The 15,185-nt window shown below is 40.6% G+C and overlaps 1 protein-coding gene across 1 annotated transcript in view; it reads right to left on the bottom strand.

The window, feature by feature from the left end:
• IGLON5 (IgLON family member 5) overlaps nt 1-15,185 on the bottom strand; it is a 433,507-nt gene that overhangs the window by 35,279 nt on the left and 383,043 nt on the right. The window contains 3 exon segments of the mRNA XM_075328605.1: nt 1,196-1,347; nt 3,960-4,080; nt 8,781-8,912. Coding sequence (XP_075184720.1) covers nt 1,196-1,347; nt 3,960-4,080; nt 8,781-8,912 — 405 coding nt within the window.

A 15,185-nucleotide genomic window follows, 5' to 3' on the forward strand; every position in this document is an offset into this window, starting at 1 on the left:
GCCTTTCTTTATGGGGTCTGCCATTATTTAGAGGGTCTGTGTTCTGCATTTCTTTAGCTGGTCTGCATTTATTTACTGGGTCTGCAGTCCTTTAACGGGTCTGGGTTCTGAATTCCCTTAGAGGGTCTGCATTTCTTAGAGGGTCTGCATTTCTTAGAGGGTCTGCATTTCTTAGAGGGTCTGCATTTCTTTAGCGGATCTGAGGTCTGCATTCCTTATGAGGGTCTGCATTTTTTTTAGACGGTCTGCATTTCTTTAGAGGGTCTGGGGTCAGCATTCCTTTAGAGGGTCTGGGGGTCTGCATTTCTTTAGAGGGTCTGGGGTCAGCATTCCTTTAGAGGGTCTGCATTCCTTTAGAGGGTCTGCATTTCTTTAGAAGGTCTGGGGTCTGCATTTCTTTAGGGTCTGGGGGTCTGCATTCCTTTGGAGGGTCTGCATTTCTTTAACGGGTCTGGGGTCTGCATTCCTTTGGAGGGTCTGGGGTCTATTTAGCTGGTCAAGTTTGGGAATTATTTTAGGTCTCTGTAGTTTTTACATCTTTACAGGGTCTATATAGGAGTTCGGTCTGGGGTCTGTATCAGTTTACAGGGTCTGGTCAGGAAGGGGGTCTATATATTTTCGGGCGTTCGTGGTCTGCATTTGTAAGGGTCTGGTCTGAGGTCTACATTTCTTTAGAAGGCGTAGTTTTGGAATTTATTTAGGGGGTCTTGAATTAATTACTGGGTCTGGGGTCTGTATATCTGACCTGTGGCGTGTATTTATTTCTGGGGTCTGCAGTTCTTCAAGGGTTTCATTGGGGGTCTTCATCAGAGGCCGTCTTGGGTGTACATTTTGGAGATAGAACCTGTGGCAAATTTTATTTTGTGGGTCTTGGGGGTCTATATTGAGGTGCAACTTACTTTTATGAAACTTCTCAAAACTTTTTAAGTCTGGAAAACTCTCTTAGTATCGGATTTTAACTATCGCTTCAAAAAAAAAGCAAAAAAGTAAAAAGGTTTTATAAGATCTAGAGATGCTAATATTCTTGTACAGTAATGTGATTTTGGAGATGTGGACGCCGGCTGAGCGCTCCGCTAGTCACAGCCCCTCAGGTTGTTTCCTGTGAATTATGTCTCGGTTACAGACGCTTCCTCCATCCCGGGGTTGGCTAAGAAAACCATCATCATAAAATCAGAAATACCATGACTCTACTTACTGAGTAGTCGCACGCTGGAATTATGTGAGCCGAGTTTATTGGAGGCGAAGCATGTGTAATTCCCATAATTCCTCGAGGTGACATTTGAAAACAGAAGCACCGACCAAGTCCTCTCATTCTGGATCTTCAAACCTTCCGTTCCTGCAGCCAGTCTGTCGAGAGAGGCCGGGGCAGTCAGATGTAGAGATGAAGGAAAAGAAAATGTCATTGGAGCTGCCGTCATCATCCCAGAATAATCATGCAGGACTTATAGTTTGGACGTGACGACCAAAGACAGACGTTAGAGGCATTTTGTTGGCAAGGATGGGTGGTGAGATGTACTCAACCTCACAAGGAACCAAAATGGCCCTTGATAGACTATTTAGAGTCACACATTTCTTTTAGTGCCATAGGTTCTACCTCTCCTGACCGTTCATGGTTTAAGGCGACTTGAAGGCCAAGGCAAAGTTGGGTTCGGTCTGTTATTAAACCAAGAAATGAGGTTTTCGGAAATACAACTTCGTCTTGGTTTAAAAGTTGACCATTTATAGTCTACTACAATGTAATACTTAACAGACTGAATGGTCAACTTGAAACCCAAGTCATGGTTGGGTTTGGAGTTGTGGTAGACTACAATTGGTCAACTTGAAATCAAAGTCAAAAGTTGAGTTTGGAGTGTGGTAGATTGTGAACAGTCAACTTGAAACCCAAGTCAAAGTTGGGTTTGGAATTGTGATTGACTTTGGTTTCAAGTTGACCATTCGTAGTCTACCACAATTCCAAGCCCAACTTTGACTTTGGTTTCTAATTGGCCTTTCGTAGTCTAAGTTGGGTTTGGAGTTGTGGTAGACTCCAAATGGTCAACATGTAGCCCAAAGCAAAGTTGGGTTTGGTATGATGTTAAGCCAAGAAAAGCGTGACGAGAGTCTCAGGTTGACCATTTATGGTCTAAGACCACCCTGAACCCAATTTGACTTGGTTACTAAGTTGACCATTCATGGTCTAAAGGCCCCTTTACACACTGCAACATCGCTAGCGATATCGCTGTAATGTCACCGGTTTTATGACGTAATAGCGACCTCCCCAGCAACATTGCAGTGTGTGACACGCATCAGCGACCTGGCCTCCGCTGTGAGGTCGCTGATCGCTACAAATCTTTCAGGACCATTTTTTGCTCCTTTGTTTCCCGCTGCGCAGCATGTATTGGTGTGTTTGACACCGTTACAACGACATTGTTAGCAACCCAGCCCGTAGGCGTGCTATTATAGCGTTCCCTGCTGTGTGACACGTCCCCAACGACAAACGAGGTCGTTCTGCAGGTCCGAATTGCTGCTGCATCGTTGGCCAGATCTGCCTGTTTGACAGCTCATCAGCGACTTTCCAGTGATCCCGGCCAGGTCGGGATCGCTGGTGGGATCACTAGAAAGTCTCTGCGTGTAAAGGGGCCTAAACATCAACTCATTCTTGGTTCAATGTCACCTCAAACTTAACTTTGTCTTGGGTTACAAGTTGACCATTCATGGTCTACTACAACTGAAAACCTAACTTTGACTTGGGTTTCAAGTTGACCATTCACAGTCTAAGTTGTTTTTGGGGTAGTAGACTATTAATGGTCAACTTATAATCCAAGGCAAAGTTGGGTTTGGGGTGCTATTAAACCATGACTAAAGTGATGTGGGTTGGGACTATTATTAATCCAACTATGGGATGATGTTTGACTAGGGTTTCCAGTTGACGATTAATGGGTTTAACATCACCCCAAAGCCCAACTTTGCCTTGGTTTACAAGATGAACATGTATAGTCTACTACAACTGAAAACGTAGATTTTGAAGAGTCATCTTGAAACCCATGTCAAAGTTGGGTTTGGAGTTGTGGTAGACTATGAATGGTCAACTTGTAGCCCAACGCAAAGTTGAGTTTAGGCTGATGTTAAACCAAGAAAAAAAAAGTGGTGTTTGACGAAGGTCTCAAGTTGACCATATATAGTTTACCACCACCCTAAGCCCAGTTTGCCTTGGTTTTCAAGTTGACCATTTAAGGTCTAGGACCAACTTATTATTGGTTTAGCATCACCCCAAACCTAACTTTGCCTTGGGTTACAATTTGACCATTCATAGTCTACTACAACTGAAAACCTAACAGACTGTAAAGGGTTAACTTGAAACCCAAGTCAAAGTAGGTTTTGGGGTTGTGGTAGACTATGAAAGGTCAATTTATAACTCAAGTCAAAGTTAAAGTTGGGTTTGGAGTTATGGTAGACTATGAATGGTCAACTTGTAACCCAAGGTAAAATTGGGTTTGGGTTGATGCTAAACCAAGAATGGGGTGGTATTAGACCATGAATGGTCAACTTGAATTCCAGGGCACAGTTCAGTTAGGTGTTTGGTAGTGTTAGCCTATGAAAGGTCATCTTAAAATCCAAGGCAAAAGTGGGTTTGGCGTGGTGTTATAGGATGGTGATAGACCATAAATGGTCAGTTTGAAGCCAATGACAAAGTTGGGCTTCGGGTTGAGTTAGACCATGAATAAAGCGTAAAGCGTCATAAGACCAAGAACGGTCAACTTCAAACCAAAGGCAAAGTTGGGTTTACGCTGGTGTTAGACCATGGATGGTCCACTAAGGTGGAGTAAAGTTTTGAGTTCTCATTGAAAGAACTCAAGATGTTTTTGTGTATGGACGTATAAGACGTAAGACGTTCTCAGTTATCAGTTGAAAGAACTTCACTTCATAAAGGTAAAGCTCTTGATGGACACGGGTCATGCATTGGCACATAGGGCACTCACCGCTTGTCATCTTTAAACCATTCAAACTCTGCCGGCGGCTCGGCTAAAGCTTGGCAGCGGAGGACGGCCGGCTTCCCGATGGGCGATTGAGCGTTCTTTACATCGGTCAAGACCGGAGGATCTAAGAGGTAAAACAAAAGTTACAGAAATGTTACATTGGTGGTTTTAAAAAAACAAACAAAAATTAAAAACAACATAAAAAATGTTAATTTTTATTTTTGCTTTGTGCTTTCTGCTCTGAAGTAATCGGGAAGGTTTTACAGGGAGAAGAAGAATGTACGAGGGCAATAAGCTAACGAAGAACCTGACTCCTTACTGATTACTTCAGACTCTACACTCCTGATAGACAACACAGTCACTAGTGCGTATGGGGGCAGGGTTTATAGTGGCATTCTGTGCACTTTATATGGGATTATTGCGGTATTCTGATGGTTATACATGGGCAGTGTATGGCAGTATATTACGGGGAATGGACATGGCATTATAGTCATAGTTATTGCAGGTAATACATTGGCTTTATAAGTCTGCATTTCTTTATATCTTGGTGGTAGTGTATAGGCCATGAATGGCAGTATTATACTGGTATCTTGGTTGTAGATGGCAGTATCATCATTGTATTCCAGTAGTATTATATCGGCTGTATATGACAGCATTATTTTTGCATCTTGATGGTATTATATCAGCTGTATATGGCAATATTATCTTGGTTTTATGTCAGCTGTATATGGCAGTATTATCTTGGTAGTATGTCAACTGTATATGGCAGTATTATATTGGTGGTATTATATCACCTGTATATGGCAGTACTATATTGGTGGTATTATATCAGCTGTAAATATTAGTATTATATCAGTGGTATTATATCAGCGGTATATGGCAGTATTATCTTGATACTTTGGTCTTATTATATCAGCTGTATATAGCAGTATTATCTCAGAGGTATTATATCAGTTGTATATGGTAGTATTATATCTGTGGTATTATATCAGCTGTATATGGCAGTATTTTCTTGGTGGTATATTAGCTATATATAGCAGTATTATCTTGGTATCTCGGTGGTATTATTTCAGTTCTATATGGCAGAATTTTCTTGGTAGCTCGGTGGTATTATTTCAGCTCTATATGGCAGAATTTTCTTGATAGCTCGGTGGTATTATCTCAGCTCTATATGGCAGTATTATATTGGTATCTCGGTGGTATAATCTCAGCTCTATATGGCAGTTTTGTCTTAGCTCTATATGGCAGTATCATTTTGGTATCTCGGTGGTATAAGCTCCGTTCTATATGGCAGTATTATCTTTGTGTTTCTTTGGTATTATCTCAGCTCTATATGGCAGTATTAACTTGGTGGAATAATATCACCTGTATATGGCTCTATTATCTTGATATCTTAGTGGTATTATCTCAGCTGTTTGTGGCAGTATTATCTCAGCTCCATATGGAAGTATTATCTTGGTGATATATTAGCTGCATATGTAAGTATTATCTTGGTATGTTGGTGGTATTATCTCAGCTCTATATGGCAGTATTATCTTGGTGATATTAGTTGCATATGGCAGTATTATCTTGGTATCAGGGTGGTATGATCTGAGCCCTATATGGTAGTATTATATCGGTGGTATCTCAGCTCTATATCACTTTATTAGCTCAGTGGTATCACAGCTCTATATGACAGTATTATCTCAGCTCTATAATGGCAGTATTAGCTCAGTGGTATGATCTCAGCTCTGTATGGCAGTATTATCTCAGTAATATTATCTCAGCTCTATAATGGCAGTATTATCTCAGTGGTATGATCTCAGCTCTATATGGCAGTATTATATCGGTGGTATCTCAGCTCTATAATAGCAGTATTATTGCAGTAGTATTATTTCAGCTCTATATGGCAGTATTATCTCAGTAGTATTATCTCAGCTCTATATGGCAGTATTATCTCAGTAGTATTCTTACCTCTATATGGCAGTATTATCTCAGTAGTATTATCTCAGCTGTATATGGCAGTATTATTTCAGTGGTGTTATCTCAGCTCTATATGGCAGTATTATCTCAGTAGTATTATCTCAGCGCTACATGGCAGTATTATTTTAGTGGTATGATCTCCGCTCTATATGGCAGTATTATATCGGTGGTATCTCAGCTCTCTATGGCAGTATTATCTGAGTAGTATTATCTCAGCTCTATATGGCAGTATTATCTTGGTATCTGGGTGGTATGATCTGAGCCCTATATGGCAGTAGTATATCGGTGGTATCTCAGCTCTATATCACAGTATTATCTCAGTGGTATTATCTCAGCTGTATATGGCAGTATTATATCGGTGGTTTCTCAGCTCTATATGGCAGTATTATCTCAGTAGTATTATCTCAGTAGTATTATCTCAGCTCTATATGGCAGTATTATCTTAGAGCTTTTCAGTATTTTGTGGACTGAAATTAAAATAAATGCCCTGAAAAGGCAAAAATCCAGGGACCTTCTTTGTTTGTTTCATTTGACGAACCCCCCTCTGTACATGGCGCGGTGCACGGTTGGACGGTGGCCTATGTGAGGACCCCTAATGAGGTGTGATTTTGGTTTCCGTGTATAGGGGCGCCCTGTGTGACTGTCCCCGCACAGTCTCATCTTACTCCGCTGGTTACAATGCTTTCAATGTTTCGCTGAATTATTGATTTCAGGTTATTTCCGCTTCTTCCTCTGAATGAAAAACGGATTTTTTTTTCGCCTCCGAAGTAAAATATGATATTTACATTGTAACTAGGACTTTTATTTCCTTAATGCTCCTAATAGGTCTCCCCCGAGAGCCGCGCGCCACAAAGTGCTCTCCGTTTTTCAGCGCGGGGATTGCCTCCGACGCCGGCATCTGACGGGCGATAGAGACAAATCTACCAATGAGACCATTCCGCCCGCTATCTATTGCCGCTGAAAGCCGCGTCTCTGCTCTTACGCCTGACATATACGGCTGAGGGTTTGCGGCGGCTTCGCCCGGTTATTGTAAAATGGCGTTTTATGTTTATGTCTGCCATTTCCCTCGCATTACGCTCGGTTTTATGATTTCAGGCGCAGAACGTGGACCCTCCGCCTATAAATAATGCATTTGCTTTATTTCCCGCCTGCGCTGCCTTAAAAGCAAAAAAAAAATATGTGCATTTAACAAAAAGGTTTTTTTGTGACCCAGAAGGGGGAGGGGGTGAATATTTATGCAAACGATTGCAAAAAAATAATAAAAAAAAAAAATGCAGGAGTCCACTACAGCAACCAATCAGAATGCAGCTGATTTTTATTGGAGCGTTCTGATTGGCTGCGAAGGGAAGCACAAATCCTTTTCTACGCCCCCGAGGAGCATTTTTGCTCCATAAATCTGCACTAAAAAATGCAATTTTTTTGTATAGTTTTTTTATGCAAAAATTGTGCAATTTTTGCCATTTTTATTCCGATTTCGCAAACTTTTTAAAAAAGTGGCTGAAAATGTAGAAAAAGGGGCTGAATCATTATTGCATTTGCGCTTTTTTTTGTTAATTTTTCACCAGTTTTTCACTTGCACCGTAGTCTTCTTTCAAATTGTAGTTTTGGGGGGGATTTTTAAGGGTTTTTTTTTTTTTTGTTACATATTCACCACTATGGGCGAAAATTGTTTTGGGGGGGTGCAAATGTTCATGGTTGATTCCTAATTTTTGTGCAAATAGATTTTAATCCCAACAACCCAGCAAGGAATTTTAGGGACGTCATTCATTTTTGCACAAATGTTGTAACATGTTAAAGAAACGTGAAAGATTTTGAAGTGAAAAAAAAGTGCAGAAATGGTCTAAAAAATAATAAACATTTTTTAAAATTTTTTAAAATAATATTATTTTAAACTTTACTTTTTTTTTTAAAAAAAATTCTGATTACAATTTTTTTCTTATTATTGCATTAATTACATTATTAATAATAATGTAAATATTGCAATAATAAAAAATGTGGCAACAACAATAATAATAATATTAATATTAATAATAATAATAAAAATATATTAGTAGCATTTTTATTATTTTTATTATTCTTATTATCTTTATTATTATTTCTTCACATTATTATTATTATTATTATTATTATTATTATTATTATTAATAATAATTAAAAATGGAAAAGCTTTTTGAATTGTGCTCAAAATTTAAAAATCTCGCTTGCCATTTGGAAAAATTTGCTGCAAAAAAATTAAAGTGAGGCGTTCAGACCCAAAATGTTCTTTATTTGTGTTTCAGGTGCAAAAATAGCAAAGGCACAAAAAAGTAAAAATAAAATAAAAAATAAATAAATAAAATAAAAAAATAAAAAATTAAAAAAGATGACCAAAAAGTAAAAAATAGCAAAGAGCCTAAAGAAAGCACACAAACGTAAAAAAAAATATAGAATAAAAAAATGACCAAAAAGTAAAAAATAACAAAGAGCTTAAAGAAGGCATAAACAAGTAAAAAAATTAAAAAATTCAAAAATGAACAAAAAGTAAAAAGAATAGCAAATTGCTTAATAAGCACAAAAAAGTAAAAAGTAAAAAAAAAATATTAAAAAAATGACCAAAAATTAAAAAAATAGCAAAAAGCGTAAAGAAGGCATAAAAAAAGTAAAAAAAAAATAAAAAAAATAATTAAAACAAAAATAATGAATCCTAACATTGGGCATGTAATGATGGCATCACAGAGTTTATCAGTTGCATCAAAAATTCCTCAATTACATGGGGTTTTAAAATAAATGTTGAGTTATTTAAGCATTTTTTGACGGCTTATGGCCGTAGAGAGATGGACAAGCCAATAGGGCCCCTCCTCCGATCCCTATACCGGTACTCACAGTTGACGGTGATCATCACTTTCTTGCTGTCGGGCATGGACACTCCATTTGACGTGATGCACTCGTACTCTCCAGCTTGCTGCCGGTTGATTTCCGTAATTTCCAGAAGTTCGCCCTCGCTGGAAAACCCTTCTGTGGGGTGAAGTCGGGTGGGAAAGGTTGGGGGAAAGGGCAGGAATGAGGGTTGTCGGGTAGGAATGAAAGACAAACACACACTTACAACACAGAAACACAACATGAAAGTTATCACCTCCACTTGCTGAGGATAGAAAATATGTTTCCTACAAGTCTAGGTAACCACACACCAGGATATGGGGGCAGAGTCACCTTTGGAAAAATTTTATCAAATTCTAGAGGAAATTGTTTAAAAAGGAATCAACTAATGTACCTTAAAGGCCATTTAAAAGGTTTTTTCCCACCTTCATACATTGATATTTTCAAATAGAGCTAATAAAATTAAGACATTTTTCAATTTACTGCTTATTAAAATTTGCAGCCGTTATTGAGATATTCGCAGTTTTCTGTTGTTTACAGACTGTTGTCAAGGCCTAGGCAACATGCTGTAAACAAGAGAAAAGTGTTAATATCTTAAGAATGGTTGCAAATTTTAACAAACAGTAAATGGCAAAATTGCTCCTTTTTACATGCACTATCCGACAATATCAATCTTAGAATTTGTGAATAATCCCTTTAAGATGACCCAATGGTCAACAAAGCTGTTGAACTTGACCCAAAAATGATATAGCAGCTACCTTCTCTGGCTGATACCACCACAAGCTACCACCAAGGTTATTAAAGGTTTGGTCCTATGTTGGTCTCTTTTCTCTATCCTCTGGCTGATTCCTTACCCTTCTGTATTAACACTGTGCCTTAGAGCAGGGTTCCCCAACTCCAGTCCTCAAGGCCCACCAACAGTGCATGTTTTCAGGATTTCCTTAGCATTGCACTGCTGTTGGAACCAGCACCTGGGCAGGTAATTACATTAACACCTGTGCAATAACTAAGGAAATCCCAAAAACCTGCACTGTTGGTGGGCCTTGAGGACTGGAGTTGGGGACCTCTGCCTTAGAGAACTGGAATACGGGTCTTCTCCATAAGCTCCATGGCAGCCTCATTGGCACCATCTATGGTGTCCTCTAAGACCAAATATAACCAGTGAATATTCCTAAAGCTTAAAAGATCTAACTGAAGTAATCCTTTTTAATTTCTCATCACCCAATGAGAACATGTATGGACCCAAAACGAGTTGTGGTCTTCTTCTCCATAGCCCCCCCCTTTGTAGGTCCTTTGGTTGCCTTAGCTCAAAACACAACCTCATTGTTATCCCAGAAGACCAACTCTGACAACTACATTTTAAAGTTTTTTTGTGTTGGTTTTTGTTCACAAAACCTAAAATACAGTGATGTGGAATTTAAAAATGAGGACAAGGATGTGCCAAATTGATATCATGGCTACCACGTCAGCTCCATGCCCTTATGGCATGTACGCAATCAATATCATTTATGAAGACCAAATCTGACCTGGTGAAACATCTACATGGAGATAGGATGTTCTCCAAGGGTTTGTGTGGCAAGATTAAGGCAAGAGTAGAAAAAGGTGGACATCAAAAGTACGGGTCGTCTTCTTCGTAGACTTTAAGGCTGTTTCTATAGTATTTCTGAAGACCAAATCTGACCAGGTACTATACAGCTACATGGAGATAGGATGTTCTCCAAGTATTTGTGTGCAAAGATTAAGCCCATAGTAGAAAAAGGTGGCTATCAAGATTATGGGTCTTCTTCATAGACTTCAACGCTGTTCTATGGTATTTCTAGAGACCAAATCTGACCTGGTGAAACATCTACATGGAGATAGGATATTTTTCCAAGGGTTTGTGTGGAAAGACTAAGCCCATAGTAGAAAAAGGTGGACATCAAGAGTATGGGTCTTCATAGACTTCAACGCTGTTTCTATGGTATTTCTAGAGACCAAATCTGACCTGGTGAAACATCAACATGGAGATAAGATGTTTCTCCAAGGGTTTGTGTGCAAAGACTAAGCCCGTAGTAGAGAGAGGTAGACATCAAGAGCATGAGTCGTCTTCTTATAGACTTCATGGTTGTTTCTATGGTATTTAAACCCTTACTGTCATCTTTGAAGGCCAAGTACAACATCTTGAGGAAATCTAGACTTCATGTTCTCCAGTCAATGGATTTTCTTTAAAAAGACTCCTAAATATACTGAATTATGGGTTTAGGATCCTATGAATTTGACCATAGAGGGTCCATGAGGTGAGGAGGTAAAGTTGTGAGCCCAAGGTGAGGAGGTAAGGTTGTAACGAGCCCAACCAGAAACATTCTTAGCCTGACAGTAATGATGTGATCACATGGCTATCATTTATGGAGTCACAACGGTTCCCTACACAAATGACTCCAAATTTTGACCATCCATGAAAGCAACAAGGGAACAATTTAAGGAGGATCGCTATCCAAAATAAATTTCCCTATAAAAACTGTTACTTCTAATAAACTATCTTTACGGTTTTTACATTACGGATTGTTCATGGAAGCCATGGGTTCAACATCTATTGGTGGTCAATGAGTAAGGAGCAACAGTAACATTGTTGCCAGTTGTTCTTGTTATATCATAAACATTCTTTTCTCACATTGTAACAAACAATTCTGAAAATATTTATGTAAAATTTTCGAAAAACATTTCTATTTCTGAAGCGTGTTTGACAGCGATGATACTTGTTGCTGTGGAAACCTTCCATAACTTGGAGGCACCTTGACCTCTTCGCTTACGAATCTCCGGTAACATATGCTTAAAATGATGTTGTTTTACATGGAATGAGAAAAAAATATATTACATAATCGACGTGGGCATCCAAAATGGCAAGAAAGTGAACACTCTCCAGGGATGCCGGTTCTTGCCCGTACGGGGTGTATGGCCAACTGATAAACATAATAGTATTTAGTGGTGAAATAAAAATGCCCCCGGTCACCTGCAAACCCAAAACTTTTACAAATTCCATACCACCAGATATTTCAGGTGATCTAAAATTAACCCTTGCTCTCAAAAATGGATTTAGAAACTGGGACTAGTTTGAAAAGAGACAAGACTGTTGTTGCCTATGACTACCAATTTTTGAAACATTCTATTTTAATCTGAAGATTCTGTTGCTAGGGGCAACATAAAACTGCTCTTAATTACTAAAAATAAATATCAAAATCACCTCCCCCGTTCTGTACAGGGTCAGAGGGCTCAAGAGTAAAACAGCATATATTCCATAGGTGACCAGTACTGGTCTGCTATGGAATATACCCTTCTCTGTATATCAGGTGACCTAAAATTAACCCTTGCTCTCAAAAATGGATTCATGCATTTAATAACTGCGACTAGTTTGAAAAAAGACAAAACTGTTGTTGCCCATGACGACAAACTGGATATCTTTTTGAAACGTTCTATTTTGATCTGAAGATTCTGTTGCTAGGGGCAACATAGAACTGCTATTAATTACTAAATAAAAATATCAAAATCACCTCCCCTGTACTGTACAATGTCAGAGGGCTCAAGGGTAAGACAGCGTATATACCATAGGTGACCAGTACTGGTCTGCTATGGAATATACATTGCTCTTAATTATTGGTAAATATATATCAGGTGCCCTAAAATTAACCCTTGTGCTCAAAAATGGATTAATTCATTAGAAACTGGGAGTAGTTTGAAAACAGACAAAACTGTTGTTGCCCATGACGACCAATTGGATACATTTTTGAAAAATTCTATTTTGATCTGAAGATTCTGTTGCTAGGGGCCACCTCACCTGTCCAGTGCACAGTCAATGGGCTCAAAGGTAGGACAGCGTATATTCCATAAGTGACTAGTACTGGTCTGCTATGGAATATACCTACTCTATATATCAGGTGATCTAAAATTAACCCTTGCTCTCAAAAATGGATTCATGCATTTAGTAACTGCGACTAGTTTGAAAAGAGACAAGATTGTTGTTGCCCATGACGACCAATTGGATACATTTTTGAAACATTCTATTTTGATCTGAAGATTCTATTGCTAGGGTCAATATAGATCTGCTCTTAATTACTAAAATAAAATGTCAAAGTCAGCTCACCTGTCCAGTACACAGTCAGTGGGCTCAAAGGTAGGACATTGTATATTCCACAGGTAACCAGAACTGGTCTGCTATGGAATATACGCTGCTCTGAATTATTGGTAAATATCAAACTGTGTGTCGCCCCCGCGTCAGCAGCGTGCCGCTGCCGCTCGGATCCGGAGTGGCTCAAGGGGTCTCCGGACCCAAGGGGGTGGGGTCGCGCGGCCACCCGGAATAAAGTGGAGGAGTATTTACAAGGGAAGGTTCGTGACATCACCCATGGTGCGTGGTAAGGTGAAGTACCACCGCTGCGATTGGGAATACCCGGTGGCGATGGTGTGGGCAGCCAGATGTTTAACCCCTCCACAGGTAGGGGGGATGCCCTGGGACTCGGTGATGGTGTCGGGGAGGTGCCGTCGGGCCGGTAAGGGTTAATTGCGTACTTACTCAGTCCAATAACGCTGACAACCATGGTAAACCAAAGTTCTTGATACCACTGCAGCAGGGAGGGAGTACGCCTGGATCCCCTGACCGTTGGTGTTGAGTGTTAGCCTGTGACCTTAACCTTGGCACCTCCTTTCTGTAGTTGGTCCCTTTTAGCATAGAACTAAACGGGTCCCGCTCACCAGCATGGCTAACTGGGTGAGCTTGCTCTCAGGGTTCACGCTTGTGATTTTCTGGACTATGTAGTGGGAAAGTCCTATCCACCTCGTTGCGCTAGTACCCCGATTTTGGAGCGGATGGAGAACAGATCTTGAAGGCTCCATCCTCATTGGGTAAATTACCAGGACGCCTGAAGCTACTTCCCGGCCTAGGGTCCACGTACCCAGTCGTGCCCTGGCCCCTGCCCGGTGATGGCACAAGGCCGCCGGCTGTCCTCCTCGACAGTCCGTGCCCCTTGTCACGATCGCCTGCGACCGGGGTTCAGCTCCTACCAGGCCCAGACCAACGTCTGCCACCTAGTAGTTCACGGAGCCCAGCTCCTGACCTCTCCTCTCGAGAGTCACCACTCAACTCCTTGTCTCCTGACACTCCTGACCTCCCCTAACCAACCCCCCAAGTGGCCAACCCTATTCCACTCGGGCCGTTCACTGGTGTGTCTTGTTCCTAGGGTTTTGATTAGCTTGTTCTTAGCAACACCAAAAGGTCAGGGACTCGTAACCAAGGAGGAGGTGGATACTGCACAGAAGGGCAGATTGCACAATACCCTGTGACGACCTGATAGGCCAGGGCGTCACATTTGTACTATAACTAAAGGGGGTGCAGAGATTGCATTTGCACCTGGAGCTTGGAAGGGTCTCATGTGGACTATAAGTACAGTATATTGGGGGTAGGGGGGCCAGATACAGATTTTGCATTGACATTAAATTATTGGCATGGGAATGGCGGATCGAATTATGGCAGTGTCACCTTTAAAGGTTCCTGCTGAGAGAAGCAAAAAAATGCAATGCAGCAAAGCAATGCATGCTAAAAATCAATCCAGAGGGAGCCGCTGCAACGAGGCTGAGCCATGACAGTCCAGGATCTGTCATCAGGAGGCGAGAAACCGGCGCCCGACCTCTGCAGCAGTAAACAATAGATATTAGATGCCATGGCATGCCTGTGATTGCCGTGCCATGCTGTGCGATCCTGCGGAGCAGGGCACAGGTACAGCCATGTGTATAATACGGTGGGTGGAGAGAGCGGCGGATCCTGGGCGAGAAATGGAGATTAACAGTGACAGATACCGCGTCTGCGGACAACAAGGAGGATGGGATGTGACTGCATAAAAGACAGTGGAAGTGCAACATGTGGGGGCGCCATAGAGCTTCACAAATCAAGACTAAAAGCAGAGGCTCCAACCCCCCGATGATGGGATTACAGCATCTGCCTTCTGTAAATAAAGTCAATCTCCAATTCTTTTTAACAGGTTTTAAATTCATCCGCTATATAATTTATTAATGCATCGTTAACGTGGTCGGAGAGCATTTTTTCCATACAGACTTCCAAATCCTCAGCATAGATTCATGTGAAATAAAACATTGTAGTTACCTGTGACCACCACAAGAGGGAGCTCACTGCATGCTATCATTGATTTCAATGTCAACATTCTGTGCGGTGAGCTCCCTCTAGTGGTGGCTGCAGGTAACCACAATGTTGTATTTTATATCTACAGAGTACATAGGTGGAACTCGGTATCAGAAAAATAGATGTGACCAAAGAGATAATTATTCAGCACTGAATCTGTAAATTATTTAGTGGATTTATGGGTCAGAGATTCACTTTGATCATGATATGATCAATTCTATTCAATACACTGTGGGATTAGTTAT

This window comes from Anomaloglossus baeobatrachus, chromosome 11 (genome assembly GCF_048569485.1).
Source record: "Anomaloglossus baeobatrachus isolate aAnoBae1 chromosome 11, aAnoBae1.hap1, whole genome shotgun sequence".
Taxonomy (NCBI): Eukaryota; Metazoa; Chordata; class Amphibia; order Anura; family Aromobatidae; genus Anomaloglossus; species Anomaloglossus baeobatrachus.